Raw genomic sequence first — 13,434 nt, 5'->3', positions numbered from 1 at the left:
TGTTTAAAAAACAGCCAAAAATCGCTTGCTCTGCTTCGGGATCTCGTCACCAACTACGCAGCAAGCGGGCCAGACAGATATTGGCTGGTCTCAAGGCCATCACGGACGCTGCTTGCCTCGTCGTATCGGCCGCTATGGGGTGCCATTACATGATTTCGCTGCGAACATCGTAACCAGAAAGAGCAGCCACTATGTTAAACGACAAACGAAAAAATGCTCACGACCTTAATCCGTCGGTCGGTGACGTAACGTTTGGGGATCGCATAGCCCTTTTTTTCACAGTACTCCCCCGCGTTTAGATTTCAGTGTGCCCGTGGCAAAGGAGCGAGTAGTGCTTGCCTCATGCAATAACACAGCTTACATTTGGTGCATGGCAAAAGCTTTTTGGGCGAGGATATTTTTGAGGCAACAGAGTGTAATGGTAATGCCATTGTGCGTTTAATTGGAAGGGTATTGGATGATTCTTGTAAGGTTTCGATTAATTTACTACATGTCTGACTGGCCCTCGATACTGAAGTTTAACGGCCACAATATTCAATTGCTCATCGCAGCTTCCTACATCTTCGTGGTGACACGCCTGGACATGAATGGGACCCCTGTCAGAGCTGGGCTGATATCGACTGGCTGCGCAGTAAAGTCGACCTGCCCATAGTCATCAAGGGTATTCTCAGAGGTGACGGAGTTGAATTATTTGTTGTTTCTTAAGCTATTATTTTGAAGCATCTGAGATGGTTTGACGAGCTTCGCTCCACCCGCCATGGTGGTATAGTAGTCATGGTGTTTGAGTGCTGATCCGAAGGTCGCGGGACCGAATCCCGGCCGCGGCGGCCGCATTTCGATTGAGGCAAAATGCTAGAGGCCTGTGTGCTTAGATTTAGGTGCACGTTAAAGAATCCCAGGAGATCAAATTTCCGGAGCCCTCCCCTCCGGTGTCCCTCATAATCATATCGTGGTTTTGGGACGTAAATCCCCGACAATTATTATTTTATTAGCATTATATTCACGATCCGACTGGCAGTGAGACAAGCGCCGGCATTTGCTGACTCAACATGTTGTCTCACGCGGCACTCAGCTTAGTTCTAACCTTCGACAGGCTCCTGTCTACAGAACGAGAAGGGAGCGCAAACTTATGGTTTTTACGCTTGACTGCGCCACGCTTATCCATGCGTCAGTGGCGGGTTATCATGTTCCGGTCATCAAAAAGCATGAAACACTTTACAATACGGCGACAAATGAGTGAGGCTGTGCATCCATCAAAGTTCGCCCGGGTGTTTTGCGGGCTTCGATTTGTACAGCGGAGCTCATGTAGCTCGCCGCAGTTTGTGCGCGCTCTCTTCGTCCTCTTCTTCTTCATCGTCGTCGTCGTCATCTTCTGCTTCGCTCACAATACACAAGCGCCGATTTCTCCTGCAGCCGGGATGCAATAACTCTGGTGGGTGAGACGAAGAGCACAGAGAAAGAGAAAGAAGGAAATAAGGAGAGAGAGGGAGAAATAAAGATAGAGAAAGAGAGAAATTCTAGGGGGAAGAAAATTTCTTCGCGAAGCGAGATTTGAATCCGCGTACACACCATCCGATGGCGAGCAGCTAGTAGAGCACGGCATAGCCTTGTGTAGTACAGTATAGCAAGGGGGGTTGGAAAGGGAAGTGAGAGAGAAGGGGACAAATGTGAAGGGTGAAGAGAAGGGAAAGGATGAGAGAATGAAACATACCATAGAAATGAAGAGAAAAAGAGAAAACAGAGGGAACGAAATGCGGAAATAAAAGGACGGAGAGAAAGAGAGAATCAAAGAAAAAAGTATATATATATATATATATATATATATATATTATTATATATATATATATATATATATATATATATAGAGAGAGAGAGAGAGAGAGAGAGAGAGATAGAAAGAGATAGAAAGAAATGGAAGATAAAGAAAGATAGAAACACCGAGAAAGAAAGAAAGAAAGAGAGAGAAATAGGGAGGTGAGGGTGAGGAGTAGGGGAATGCCCCCACCTCCACTTCTACCTCAGTCTTCGCACCGCTAGTGCGGAGCTGCCCTACTTTTTTGGTTTTCTCGGAAGAAAACAAAACCAGCTGATTTCGGAATGAAATGATTGCTTGAGTCCTAGGCTGTTTGAAGCTGTTTGCAACTCGAAATTGATGTGTTAGCCATTCAAGCAATAAGTAAAATAGTGACCATTTATTTAATTAATTCTTTAATTCTTAGCGATGAGAAGACTACTGGCCGTAAGTACACACGATTACCACTAATATGCACTTGGTATGATGTTTTGGGAGGTCATGGCTTTTTAAAAGAAAAGCTTGGTCCTAGTCAGCTGGGACACCCTTACTAGAGCTCGTATAACAGAAGAAAAAAGATGAACAGAAGCGAGGGTGCGACTCTAGGTACGCAGTATCGGCAAAAATGTACAGGATGTACAGTCGCGCTCAATATGACTTGCAACACGGGAGCGCGTGGCCTCACGAGTTTAAAAATGTCGTATTCCTTCCACTAGCTCTTATTTCTACAACTAAACGCTGTTCTCTCACTAGGTGATGTTCCCAAATAAGAAAATAATATTAAGTTACAGAAATCAAGCAAGTTGAAGCCATGCACAATCATTAAACTCGTGAGGCCACACGCTCCCCTGTTGCAAGTCATATTGAGCGCGACTGTACAATTTGTACATAATACAAGAAGTTAGTGCTCGCGGTACAAAATAATATATAACGATTGGTTCATAGCAATTTGAAGCAATATCTGTCAGTCCTGTTTTCACTTTATGAGCGGATGTGATATACGCAGTGTCAGCTGTCAAGTTGTTCTTTCTTGAACATATTGAAACACAGCGCCACCCCGACGTGGATCAAGAGAAAAGGTCGCAAACCTCTTTTCTTGGTCAGCGTCGTAGTTGCGCTGTGTTTCAGTGTGTTCAAGAGCTGTCATCAACTGGCTCAGCCATGAATTCTTCTAGAGTATATCTGTTCTATCTTTCGGCTGTTCGCGTGAAAAATGATACCCGACGCGCAGCGGTATATGCATGCAGAGGATGAATGCCTTCTTGGAAACTTGTGCGAAGCTATAGTCAGTCAACCGTAATGCTAACATAGCAAATTCAGTGAGGAATGATAAATACGTTTCGATGGAGACGAAATGCTAGAGATCCGTGTATTGTGTGATTTCAGCGCACGGTCAAGAACACCAGAATGGGGAGGAAGGGAATATTCATCAAGGGTCTAGCTGCATATTGTAACGACGTAGGATCGACGAAAAACGTGGAGCACCGCAAAGAAATATTCTTTATCCCATTGTATCCCAGCGTTCACGTATATGAGCGAAACATATTAGTAAAGTTTGATTTAGCTATCTAATGCCTTGCCTTGAAATCATTTTGAAAAGAGTCTTGAAGCGCTTTCTAATTAATGATCGATTTAATTGGTTGACGATTGATCGCCGCAAAAATGATTCGTATCTGTAAACTACTAACGGATTTACAGGGATTTACCGCACGCTTTCTCTCTTCTTTCGTTCCGACGAGCGAACCAGAAGTGAGAGACAGAGGGATGACAAGGAGGAAAGAAGCTACGTCACGCGCGCTTCAGGACCTTGAGCGCGCGTCATGAAACGCGATCGCTTTCTTGTCGTTATACCGGTACGCGCTAGTGCTGCTACTGTCTAATTTTTGCACGCACGAGAGCGCGGCCCCCGACACGTGGTGGCGCCCAGTGGCAAGAAGCGCATCTGATCCGAACGCCACTATTGTTTTATGCCAGCTGTCGACCAATAGGAGCAATCTGTTGTATAGCGGAGAACCGCACCGCGGAGGTGCGCTGCGGTGGAGGGCGCTGCCGCTGAGTGTGGGGAAAAAAGATTGGCGAAGCTTGCACTTAGTCAGTGGAGTGACATACCCATAGGGCCAATGGGGACGTTTTTCCGCTTCCGGCGACGGTGGCGGTTCCTGGGCTGGGCGGTAATTGACTGGATTTTGGATTTCTGCTGGAGGCGAGCCAATCCGAAAGGAAAGAATCCAATATGGCCGCGCCCGTTTGCGGTCGCTTCCTCGCTCGTGGTGCCGCCGGCCCCGCGGCCGCGACGTCGGTTCGAGCGTTTGCGCACTAATTGCTACTGCACTGTCTTCTCTCTTTATTGCCGATGTACGTACGTAATGTGTGTAGTTGTTTTTCTGCTTCGTTGTAACCTCTGTAGTAGCATGGCGAATGGTGGCGAGGGGCGCCGTCGCAGCTGCATAGCAGCCGCTTTCGGCGCTCGCTCGAGAAGCAAAAAGCGCATATAACTTTCTTCACATGACATTTTATTGAAGGAAACGTAAATTGCTGCACGTTTAGGCAATATTTGGGCTATAATTTTGGTAATAATACAAAAGAAAACGAAAAAGATTCGAAATACTGCTGTGGTAAAACCTGAATACAGGAATGCGTACATCGAGCACGCGTACAATAAATAGGATACGAAAACGCATAATACAGCATAATACAATAACATAAGCAGCGTAAGCATATAAAGAAGTGCTACATCAGCGTAAACAAGTGTAAACATACGAGTTGTACAAATTATGACTAACAGCATGAAGCGAAACAATCCCGCGCATTGGAAATATATCATAACAAAACAAGTTGTTCGAATGGTTGGTTCATACTGTGCAAAAGATAATGACGCAACGCAAGCCGAAGAAAACAGGGGGTATAGGAAAAACACCCTTTCCTGTACTTTTTTTTTATTGCCCTGCGTTGTGTCATTGCCTTTTGCACACACACACACACACACACACACACACACACACACACACACACACACACACACACACACACACACACACACACACACACACACTCACACACACACACACACTCACACACACACACACACACACACACACACACACACCACACACACACACTTTTGCATATATGTACACAGAAAGTGCACCTAACAGTCATAGCCTTTGGCTCATGTCGACGAACCCATGGAGCATAAGTAGATCAATTTCATAATATGCTGCAGTGCTACAGCATATTATTTTGTAAAAGCAGTGAGACAAATCTACCATTTGGCTCAGCTATCCCTGATCATGTTTTCCTCCAGGTAAATGTGTTGCAGGCAAGCTCACGTGATGTGAACAAGACACGCGATGCTTTAATTTTCAAGCAATAAAGGGAGAAAAATGCAACGAAGAATGGTCTAGACTCAGTTGCAGAGGTGACCTTTGAAATTTGTGGAAACATTGTGGTTGTGACTGGTGAACAACAGGAATGATCACAAGTCATTAGTTAAGTTGGAAGTGGTGCGAAATACTCAAGGTAACATGAAAAAATTCGGCAGATCTCACGTACCGTGGGAGTCGATATTATGCGAAGCATGCGGCGGGTAGGTGACTGGCGTAAGTTTTTTACGTAGCGACACGTTATAAAATGACGCTAAAGATATGTATAAATTTTATACGCACACACATATATATGTTGAAGAGCCTCATATGTGTTATATAACCAGTTGTTTACGGTTGGGTAACGCTGCCAATGGCAACGTGGGTATTACCAACACCAGAAGCGGTAAGCTGATATGTAGTGCTTATACGTGTCCCGAAAACGCACGCATGTTTCACGAACCCGTGTGCATGTGTTAAAGAATTTCTTGACAGTTCTTGAACAAGTGCATCGTCACCGTGATCAGTGAGCACCAGCAGCTAGTCATGAATTGGTATAGGATCCGGTCGTGATCGTGGTGACGAGGGGTCCATGTGTAGTGAAGTATGTGGTACAGTAGAGCTGTTGGAATTCATGGATGCCTCGGCGATTTCGTCGACAAATTGTCGACAGAGCCGGCAACGTGTCGGAACCTGAAGCCACCCTTCGCGTTGGTGAGGTACAGGCCGTCGAGGCTGGTAGGCCTGGATAGTGGTACGTAGACCAACATCAGTGTGTTTGTCGCATTCGTAGACTATACCTGAGCGTATGTGGCCTACGTAGCCTAGTCTACCAAGCGGCTGTCAGTCAATCTGGCATGGTCCTCGGTCAGCATGAGGCCATCACACAGCCTCGTAAGAAATAAAGATCGTAAGAAATGCTGCGTCGTTCTGGCGGTCTAATTGACGTTGCACCGATATTACGCCTGAGTAGGCTGTTTTTCCAAACCACTTTACAGACCTGGCGTGGCTCAGTGGTAGAATACCTGATTGCCACGCTGAATGCTTGGGTTCGATTCCTGCTGGGATCCTAATTTTAATTCTTTCCATTCGTTCAGTCAACGCTGCCGATGTTGGTTTTCCTTGACGCTCTAGTATTTAAGTAGTTACCAATGTCTGTTCTCACCCTTCCTGGGTAGATATAAATTGTCAAGCACCTGTGGCGCATACCCGTACACTGCGGTCCGTGGTAAACGGGTATGTGCCACACGTGTCTAGTGGAAAGGGTTTGACGACGTACGCGGCAGGATTTTAACGTTATTCATGTCATGACCCGGCAATCATATTCGTCAAATCCTCTTACCCTCCCATGCAAATTTTGGTCTACACCAAGTTAAGGAGGCAATCATGAGAGCACCCAGACGTAGGCGGCTAGATAGATAGATAGATAGATAGATACGTAGATAGAAACGCCCAAAGTGCCAGAGGTTCGCTAAGAAATGCTTCGCATTTAATATACACGAAGATAAGCATCTTATCAAAGAAATAAGTAGAGTAAAGTGCAAAGTTGAACGCAGCTTCCCTATTATTTTTCTACCAGGTGTCATGTTGGATCCATCACAATGACAGAAGATTTTCTGAGCAGTACTTAAATTGCAGATGGGGAACGCTGCACAGTTTCATCATAATGTGTCACTAACTAGAACTGCATCGCTTGTCATTCGTTGGTTCAGGAAGTGGGATGTCGGAGTTTGCAGAGTTTAGTTAAATAAGAAAACAGTTGCTCTACACAAACAGTACGTTGTGAATAGTTTCAGTGAGTATGGATGCATGCTTCTATTTCAACTAACATGCATGTCAACCGAGTCGCAGCTTCTGCACAAACCCTCTGGAATCCTCACAGAGCTGAGCACTCATCAATGTATCTTTTATGCCTGTGAATAGCTGACACCATCAGTTCTTTGCAGTGGCACAACAGTCATGACCAGAGGTTTGTAATTGAAAAGTGACAGAGCCTTTGGGTGCTGAAAATCTTTTGGACTTGGTGAGCACCTGAATTCATGCATGCTTCAACCTTCGTGGCCCCTCGCAGTGGTCTAGTGGTTACGGTGCTCAACTGCTGGCCCGAACGTAGTGGGATTGAATCCCGGCTGCATATCAATGGATGCAATATGCTTGAGGCCCATCTGCCTAGATTTAGGTGCACGTTAAAAAAACGCCAGGTGCTCAAAATATCTGAAGTGCTCCACTACTGCATGCCTCATATTCGTATCATGGTTTTGGACATAAAACCTCCACATTTTTTATTAATCAACCTATTTTGGCAACGTTCATTGTGAATTAATCACACTGTTACTGTTTGTAAAGACTGCTTCAGTGTAAAACGAGTCGTCAGTATTATATAAATTTTGGCATTTTTTGGGAGCTGGATGATTGATTGCCTTCCAAACCATGTCAAGCAAACAGAAAGAAAGCCGAACGAGCAGGGTTTTCCAGTGCATTTGGGAAGTGTTGGCATTTCCCAATACTAAAGCAATCCAGAACCTCTGGTTGTAATGCTCATGCTGATAGGGGCACACAAGGCTTCATAAAAAAGTTAGTCGGTTAAACTTGTATAATACAAAAGTAACGCCGCAGGAGCAAAAGTAGTCAAAGCATTACATACAACCACAGCAGAATTATAAATACACATATATAATATATACCTACATAAATATACATATATACATAAAAATACGTACATAGACACATAAAAAAGAAATAGTGCAACACATCTAAAAAATGGATAGGAAATGGGTGCAGAAGGCTGCACTAGAAATCCAATTTACATAATCATGTTCTAGAAAGGCACAGGATAAATTTAGCCTGCTACTTTATGTTTTGCTGGCAGCAGCACTGTGCCTTGACTTTGTTTCTTGTGTGTTTTTGTTTACAATGTAATGTGCCAATGTAGCCTGTGCGGCAGAATATTTTAAGAAATTTCTCAGTGCAGACAACTGAACAGAAAATAGCTTTGGCGGATTGGCATCCTTTCCACCAGATTTTGCACACATTGGAAAAATGTGCACAATAGTTGATTTCATGTCTGAAGGCCGAATCTAATTCCTTATGTAATTCAGACATGATTCAGAGGTTACTGCAATGGAACCGAGGTACTTCTCGAGTACACCGCTTTCCTTGAGTAGTGCAAAGAATTGGTGTCGTCCATGGAGAGAGCCACCATCCATTTCAAGGAGTGTTCTCTCACATATGCACTCACTAGTCCTCAGTTCAAGAAAGCTGTTCACAAGAGTACCAGCGACATGGTACACAACATTTTCATACACCATGTCGGTCGCATCTTGTGAAGATGCCTGCAGATCAGATGAATCAGAGGCCTGCTGCGTGCTGTGGCTTGTGGTTGGTGTGCTGCTAGTTGACAACAATGCAGATGCACTCTCCAAGTTGTTGAGGAAAGCAATTGTTGTCACCTCACAGTTTCCTTGAGAAAGCTTGAAGAGCTTGCCAATCCAAATTGTTTTAGAGCCCCGCCACGAATTGGTACACATTTGGTGTCTCATTGCAGCCATGTTTTAGACAAATGATTCCAAAAAAGATTTCTAGGGGATCTTGCTGCAATCAACGTGTGAAAAGATGAGTGAAATCAAAGTCCTCTTTTAAATCAGTCCACAGCAACACAAGGCTTTGATTGTAATCTGCCAACCTTTAACAGTGCGCGGCTGCTTGTCCGAGGACTACCAAAGTGCCATTGGGCAATCCAACTGATGCATGACTCAAGGGAAGCACGGTGTTCCGACCCATCAATCATTGCATACCGCAAGCTTATCGTCCTGATTTTTTAGGGTCGAACTGTTCTGGCTGTCAAAAATCTTATCCATTCTTTCTGTGAACAGAGCTGTAAATTTAGCATCAAGAGGAAGCTCTTGAATTGGCAATGAGAGTGAGGAGTGCCACAGAGACAGATTCACTGAATACTTGTGTGGCATACTTCACTCTTATGTCAGCCACGGCCGCTGGATGAAAAAGCGCACTTTTATCCGCGGCCGTGTGTCAGCAAAGGGCATCTTGTAGATATGTGCTCTTTGAGCTTCCTTGGCAATCTTTCTTTTTTAGATGTTCAGTTGGTGTGTTAGAGGCGTGATTTGGCGAGTATTTTGTAAAAGTTTCAATGTACGCCCAGTCAACAACCTCGTAGCCAATCGTGAGCTTGTGTTTCATCAAATTATTCCAGCGTGCATTTTATCAGGTGTGGGATGTCAAACATGAAGTATAGTTGCAGTTGTTGACAGTAAAACATGGTTCATGAAGAGAATGGGATCAGCATTCTTGACAGGCTGACATTGTTTGACCCTTGATCATAGATGACCACTTTTACAAAAGACCTGTTTTTCTCAAGCTGCATAATTACATCTAATAGCAGCTTGTGCATTGCAAGAGCTGACGTTTACATTGCGGGACACTGCAAAGGCTACTGGCTGCATCCAAATTCTCGATATGCCAGACACAGCCATTAGAATGGCTGCATTTTGCCACACGAGAAGTCCTTGTGTTTCCGTCATATGTGTAGCCAATCACTATATCTTTTGATTGATCGTACATCAAATGTCTTTTCAAGGCTATTTAATCGAATAAAAGACAGCATGCTTTTGTCTTGCAGAGGCCAAGCTTTCATGATTGATTCTATTGCATCCATGGCACCTGGAATGATACAAGGTGTCATTGGGATGTCTGCCAGCCAGCACCTGAGTGTCCGCAACATGTGGCAAGTGAAGCATTTCTCTGAGGAAGCGGGAATTGAGAGTGAATTGTTTCATCCATTTGGACCAATGTTTTTTTTTTATTTTGGGAATGTACCAAGCCTGATTCGTGCTTTAAGCCATTCAAAAAGGTCCTTTGACAAACCCGGTTCAAGCTTGTTTTAAAACCTCCTGCTGCGTTACTCGCCTCGCCTCGTCCCTTTTTTTCATCTGACGACTGCCTTGCGGTACCTTTCACTTCGTGAGTGAAGTGTTAGCAGCTTCTTTTTGGTGCGAAGGGTGTGCACAGAGCTGCGTTTTCTTCGTCCACTTTTTTGGCGTTTCTTGCATCTGCTCCGCGCTGCTGCCCTCCTTGGAAAATTGGAGGCCGCTCGGACCAGGCCAGCTGAAAAAAAAAAGACATGGAAGAATGCGAAGGTATAGACTTTCATCAGCCTTGTAGAGAAAAAAAATCACAATAAGCTATCAGGGCGCAATCACAGGGCTACTAATATACGGACCACTATGTGCTGCCATGCCATTTTTCATTGGAAGCAATGGGTATTCTGCGACTGAGACAGGAATCATAATTGATTATACATTCCAAGCATTTTTATCTTCAAAGAATCATCCATGAGTAAGGGAAATATCACAAGCATTGCAAAAATGAACATTTCATGAAATGCTGAACAGAGGCAATGACATTTACAAAGTGGAGGATTTTGAATTATTCATCTCATAAATAGCTATCTGGGCTGCATAAGCCACATTTACATGAATGCACACCTTGATTGTGCATCATATTCCTGCTGGCCTATCTCGCAGAGCTACGCTCATCACAACAAATCGGACAGCACAATTTTCAGTGTGAACTATGTAGGTCCAACTGCACCCACCCTTATTTTGAAATATAAATAATGCGTGAACTAAATCACGGGTTGCAGGCCCTGAACTATATATATGGTTTTGTCAATATTATAGGTTGTGACAATATTACACAAGCTTAGGTGTCCATATCTACTAGGAAAACATCAAGACTACTGGTCCATACTTCCTTATGCAAATGCAGGATGTGTACTTTGCAATAATTCTCTCTCTCACTTTTGCACTTACCATCACTTGGTGAAACCTGTGACGGTGGTGTGGGCCTTCTTGTGGGTGTGCTTGGCGAAGCGGCTGTTGAAAATGAAATAAATATGCTATAAAAGGCTGGCAAGCAGGTATTTTAATACCCTCACTTTGCATTGTACGTGTGAATACTGAGCAACAGACTTATGGAGCAATTTTCACATGTGCCTGAGGAAAACTACTCAGTGTTTTCGTCCCTATGGAATGAGCTCAACAAAGAAAGCACTGAGTCTATGCATGAGTAGAAAAAGAAAAGATATCTATACCACGCAACAAAGTTTTCTTGCAGGGAGGTTGGTTTGTTGTGAACTCATACCGAGCTCCACAAACACTAGAGGAGTAAAGACGGAAACAGGACAGAGTACAAACTATTTATACTGTGAGATGCCAAAAGCCATTTTCGCTGCTCTATCTCCCTGTTTCTTCATTTTGCGTTTGTGCAGCATGATATCAGTTCATCCATACCATGTAAACAGTGCACTCAGACATCTTACTGGAAAGCATGCAAAATGCTACTCTATGAGTGCAAGCTAACAACATTTTTTTTCCCTAGAGTACATTTCCTGCATTTAAGGTTACGTACAGCAATTGTTCTCATAGCACTGGTAATTGAAAAACAGCTGTGGCATTTCTACCTACTGTTCTAATTTCAGAGAACAATGCTGCGCGGTGTGCAGGTGTAGAATACAAATAGTACCGCTCTTTGTTTTTGCAAGCTATTCGTGCAGTATTACAGTGGCACCACCAACCAAATATTCTGTACCTTTCATTCAAGCAGAAAGGTGAAACAGATCCTGTTCGGTACACCTACCTTCCACACTAGGGGGGCAGTCTCGCAGCAGGGACGGCGACTCGCTTGCAGTAAACTGGTGTCTGCAAATAAGTACCGAACCTAAGTCACCCTACGGTGAAAAAAACAGCTGGTTAGAGTAAATACACTTGCAAGCTTTTAAAGGCATGGCACTAAGCTTAAAAATGTGCTTGTTTTAATCTCCACTAATTATAATTACAGATAATTACATATATCCCGACAATATTCTCTGAATTAAAACTTGATATATGAAACACAACTCGATCGAGTTCTGGTTTTTCCACTGCTTTTGCGAGTCGAAACGATATTGAAAGCTTATAAGGAATTATGGTGTGTAAACGCTAAGCGCAAACAGCGCATTGAAAAAAAAATACAGAAAAGTGAAAGGGTGGCGGTGGGGATGGGTCCAGATTAGAGAGGAAAAAAAAAGTGGCCCCGCGCGATAAGCGCGGCCTGTTTCATGAACATCCAAAACCGAGCTTGGCCATGCCTTCGCCCGTTGGAAGCATCACGAGGGAGTAATGAAGAGATAAGCGAAACTGTTTCCGGAGCTTCCCGAGAGCAGGTTCACGGTGTTCCCCCGCGAGAGCGAAAAGGGGCAGGTGGGGAACGCTTGGTTCAATGCCGTTACGCGCGACAAAAATCCGAGCAGGCGGTCGGTGTGTAAACAGACACACAGATGAGGAACGCGGTGGTTTCACTTGTGCAACACCGCAGCACACATTCGAATCTGAGGGCAGTGTCCCGAGTTCGCTACTGGGGCCTCCGCAATAACTTTGCGAGCGATATTTTCGTCGGCTGCGAGCACCACCATAAACTACACGGACGTGATGTATACGCACGCATTAAAGCGCTTAAAAAAACAGCTGCAGCGAGCACAACAACTAGCCCACTCCGTTAATGTTACTAGCACGCATAAGTTAAAGTAACACGTAACAAAACACCCTGAAGACACGGTTGCATGACACGGTAATCCGAATTGGTTAGCTTTCATGAGATAGTAGAGGTAACGTCAGGCACTGAGGCACGCACATATATACTAACGTGAGCAACCATAACTAGCGAACAGCTCCGCTTTTGAGAGAGGTGACGCCGCGTCGAGCCACAAACTGCAGCCCGCCCACTAATTTAACTTATTATCGTAACCATTTCAAACAGATAGCTGCAGCAACGAATGGCAGCAAGAAAATTCGCTGTTCATTCAGCAGTTTCCATCATATCATCAAAACTTGCGAACATCTTGCGAAATATATAATAGTGAACAGTATAAATACCGTGGTCAGCAGGGATTCTGAAGAGTGTTCGCCTTCAGTCCCCGAGGAATCGCACCACTTCACGCCGCAATAAAGGTGCGACATGCTGCTCCTCGCTGCGGTGGTAAAGTTTGCGTTTCTATGCGCTCTCGTGCTTGCGCGTCGTCTGCTTGTGCGCTGCGCAGGCGTGATGGCGGCGGTACTAGCGGAGCCACGCACAGTCATGTTTAGAAAACAAAACCTCTTTAAAAACTGCCTTGTAATACTCGTGCGAAGCACTGTTATAGTTAAGCGCAGAAGGCACGTTTTTATTTACTACTGTTCTGCTCCAGTGCACTTTGTGTCTAGTTCCCACTTGCTTGTTCATTTTCAC

The 13,434-nt window shown here is 44.4% G+C and overlaps 1 protein-coding gene across 1 annotated transcript in view; it reads left to right on the top strand.

The window, feature by feature from the left end:
• LOC119382175 (2-Hydroxyacid oxidase 1) overlaps positions 1-13,434 on the top strand; it is a 50,718-nt gene that overhangs the window by 32,870 nt on the left and 4,414 nt on the right. Inside the window, exon 5 of the mRNA XM_037649896.2 lies at positions 552-673. Coding sequence (XP_037505824.2) covers positions 552-673 — 122 coding nt within the window. The remainder of the gene's footprint in view (positions 1-551; positions 674-13,434) is intronic.

This window comes from Rhipicephalus sanguineus, chromosome 2 (assembly GCF_013339695.2).
Source record: "Rhipicephalus sanguineus isolate Rsan-2018 chromosome 2, BIME_Rsan_1.4, whole genome shotgun sequence".
Taxonomy (NCBI): domain Eukaryota; kingdom Metazoa; phylum Arthropoda; class Arachnida; order Ixodida; family Ixodidae; genus Rhipicephalus; species Rhipicephalus sanguineus.
This window is presented reverse-complemented; position numbering and strand designations above follow the sequence as displayed.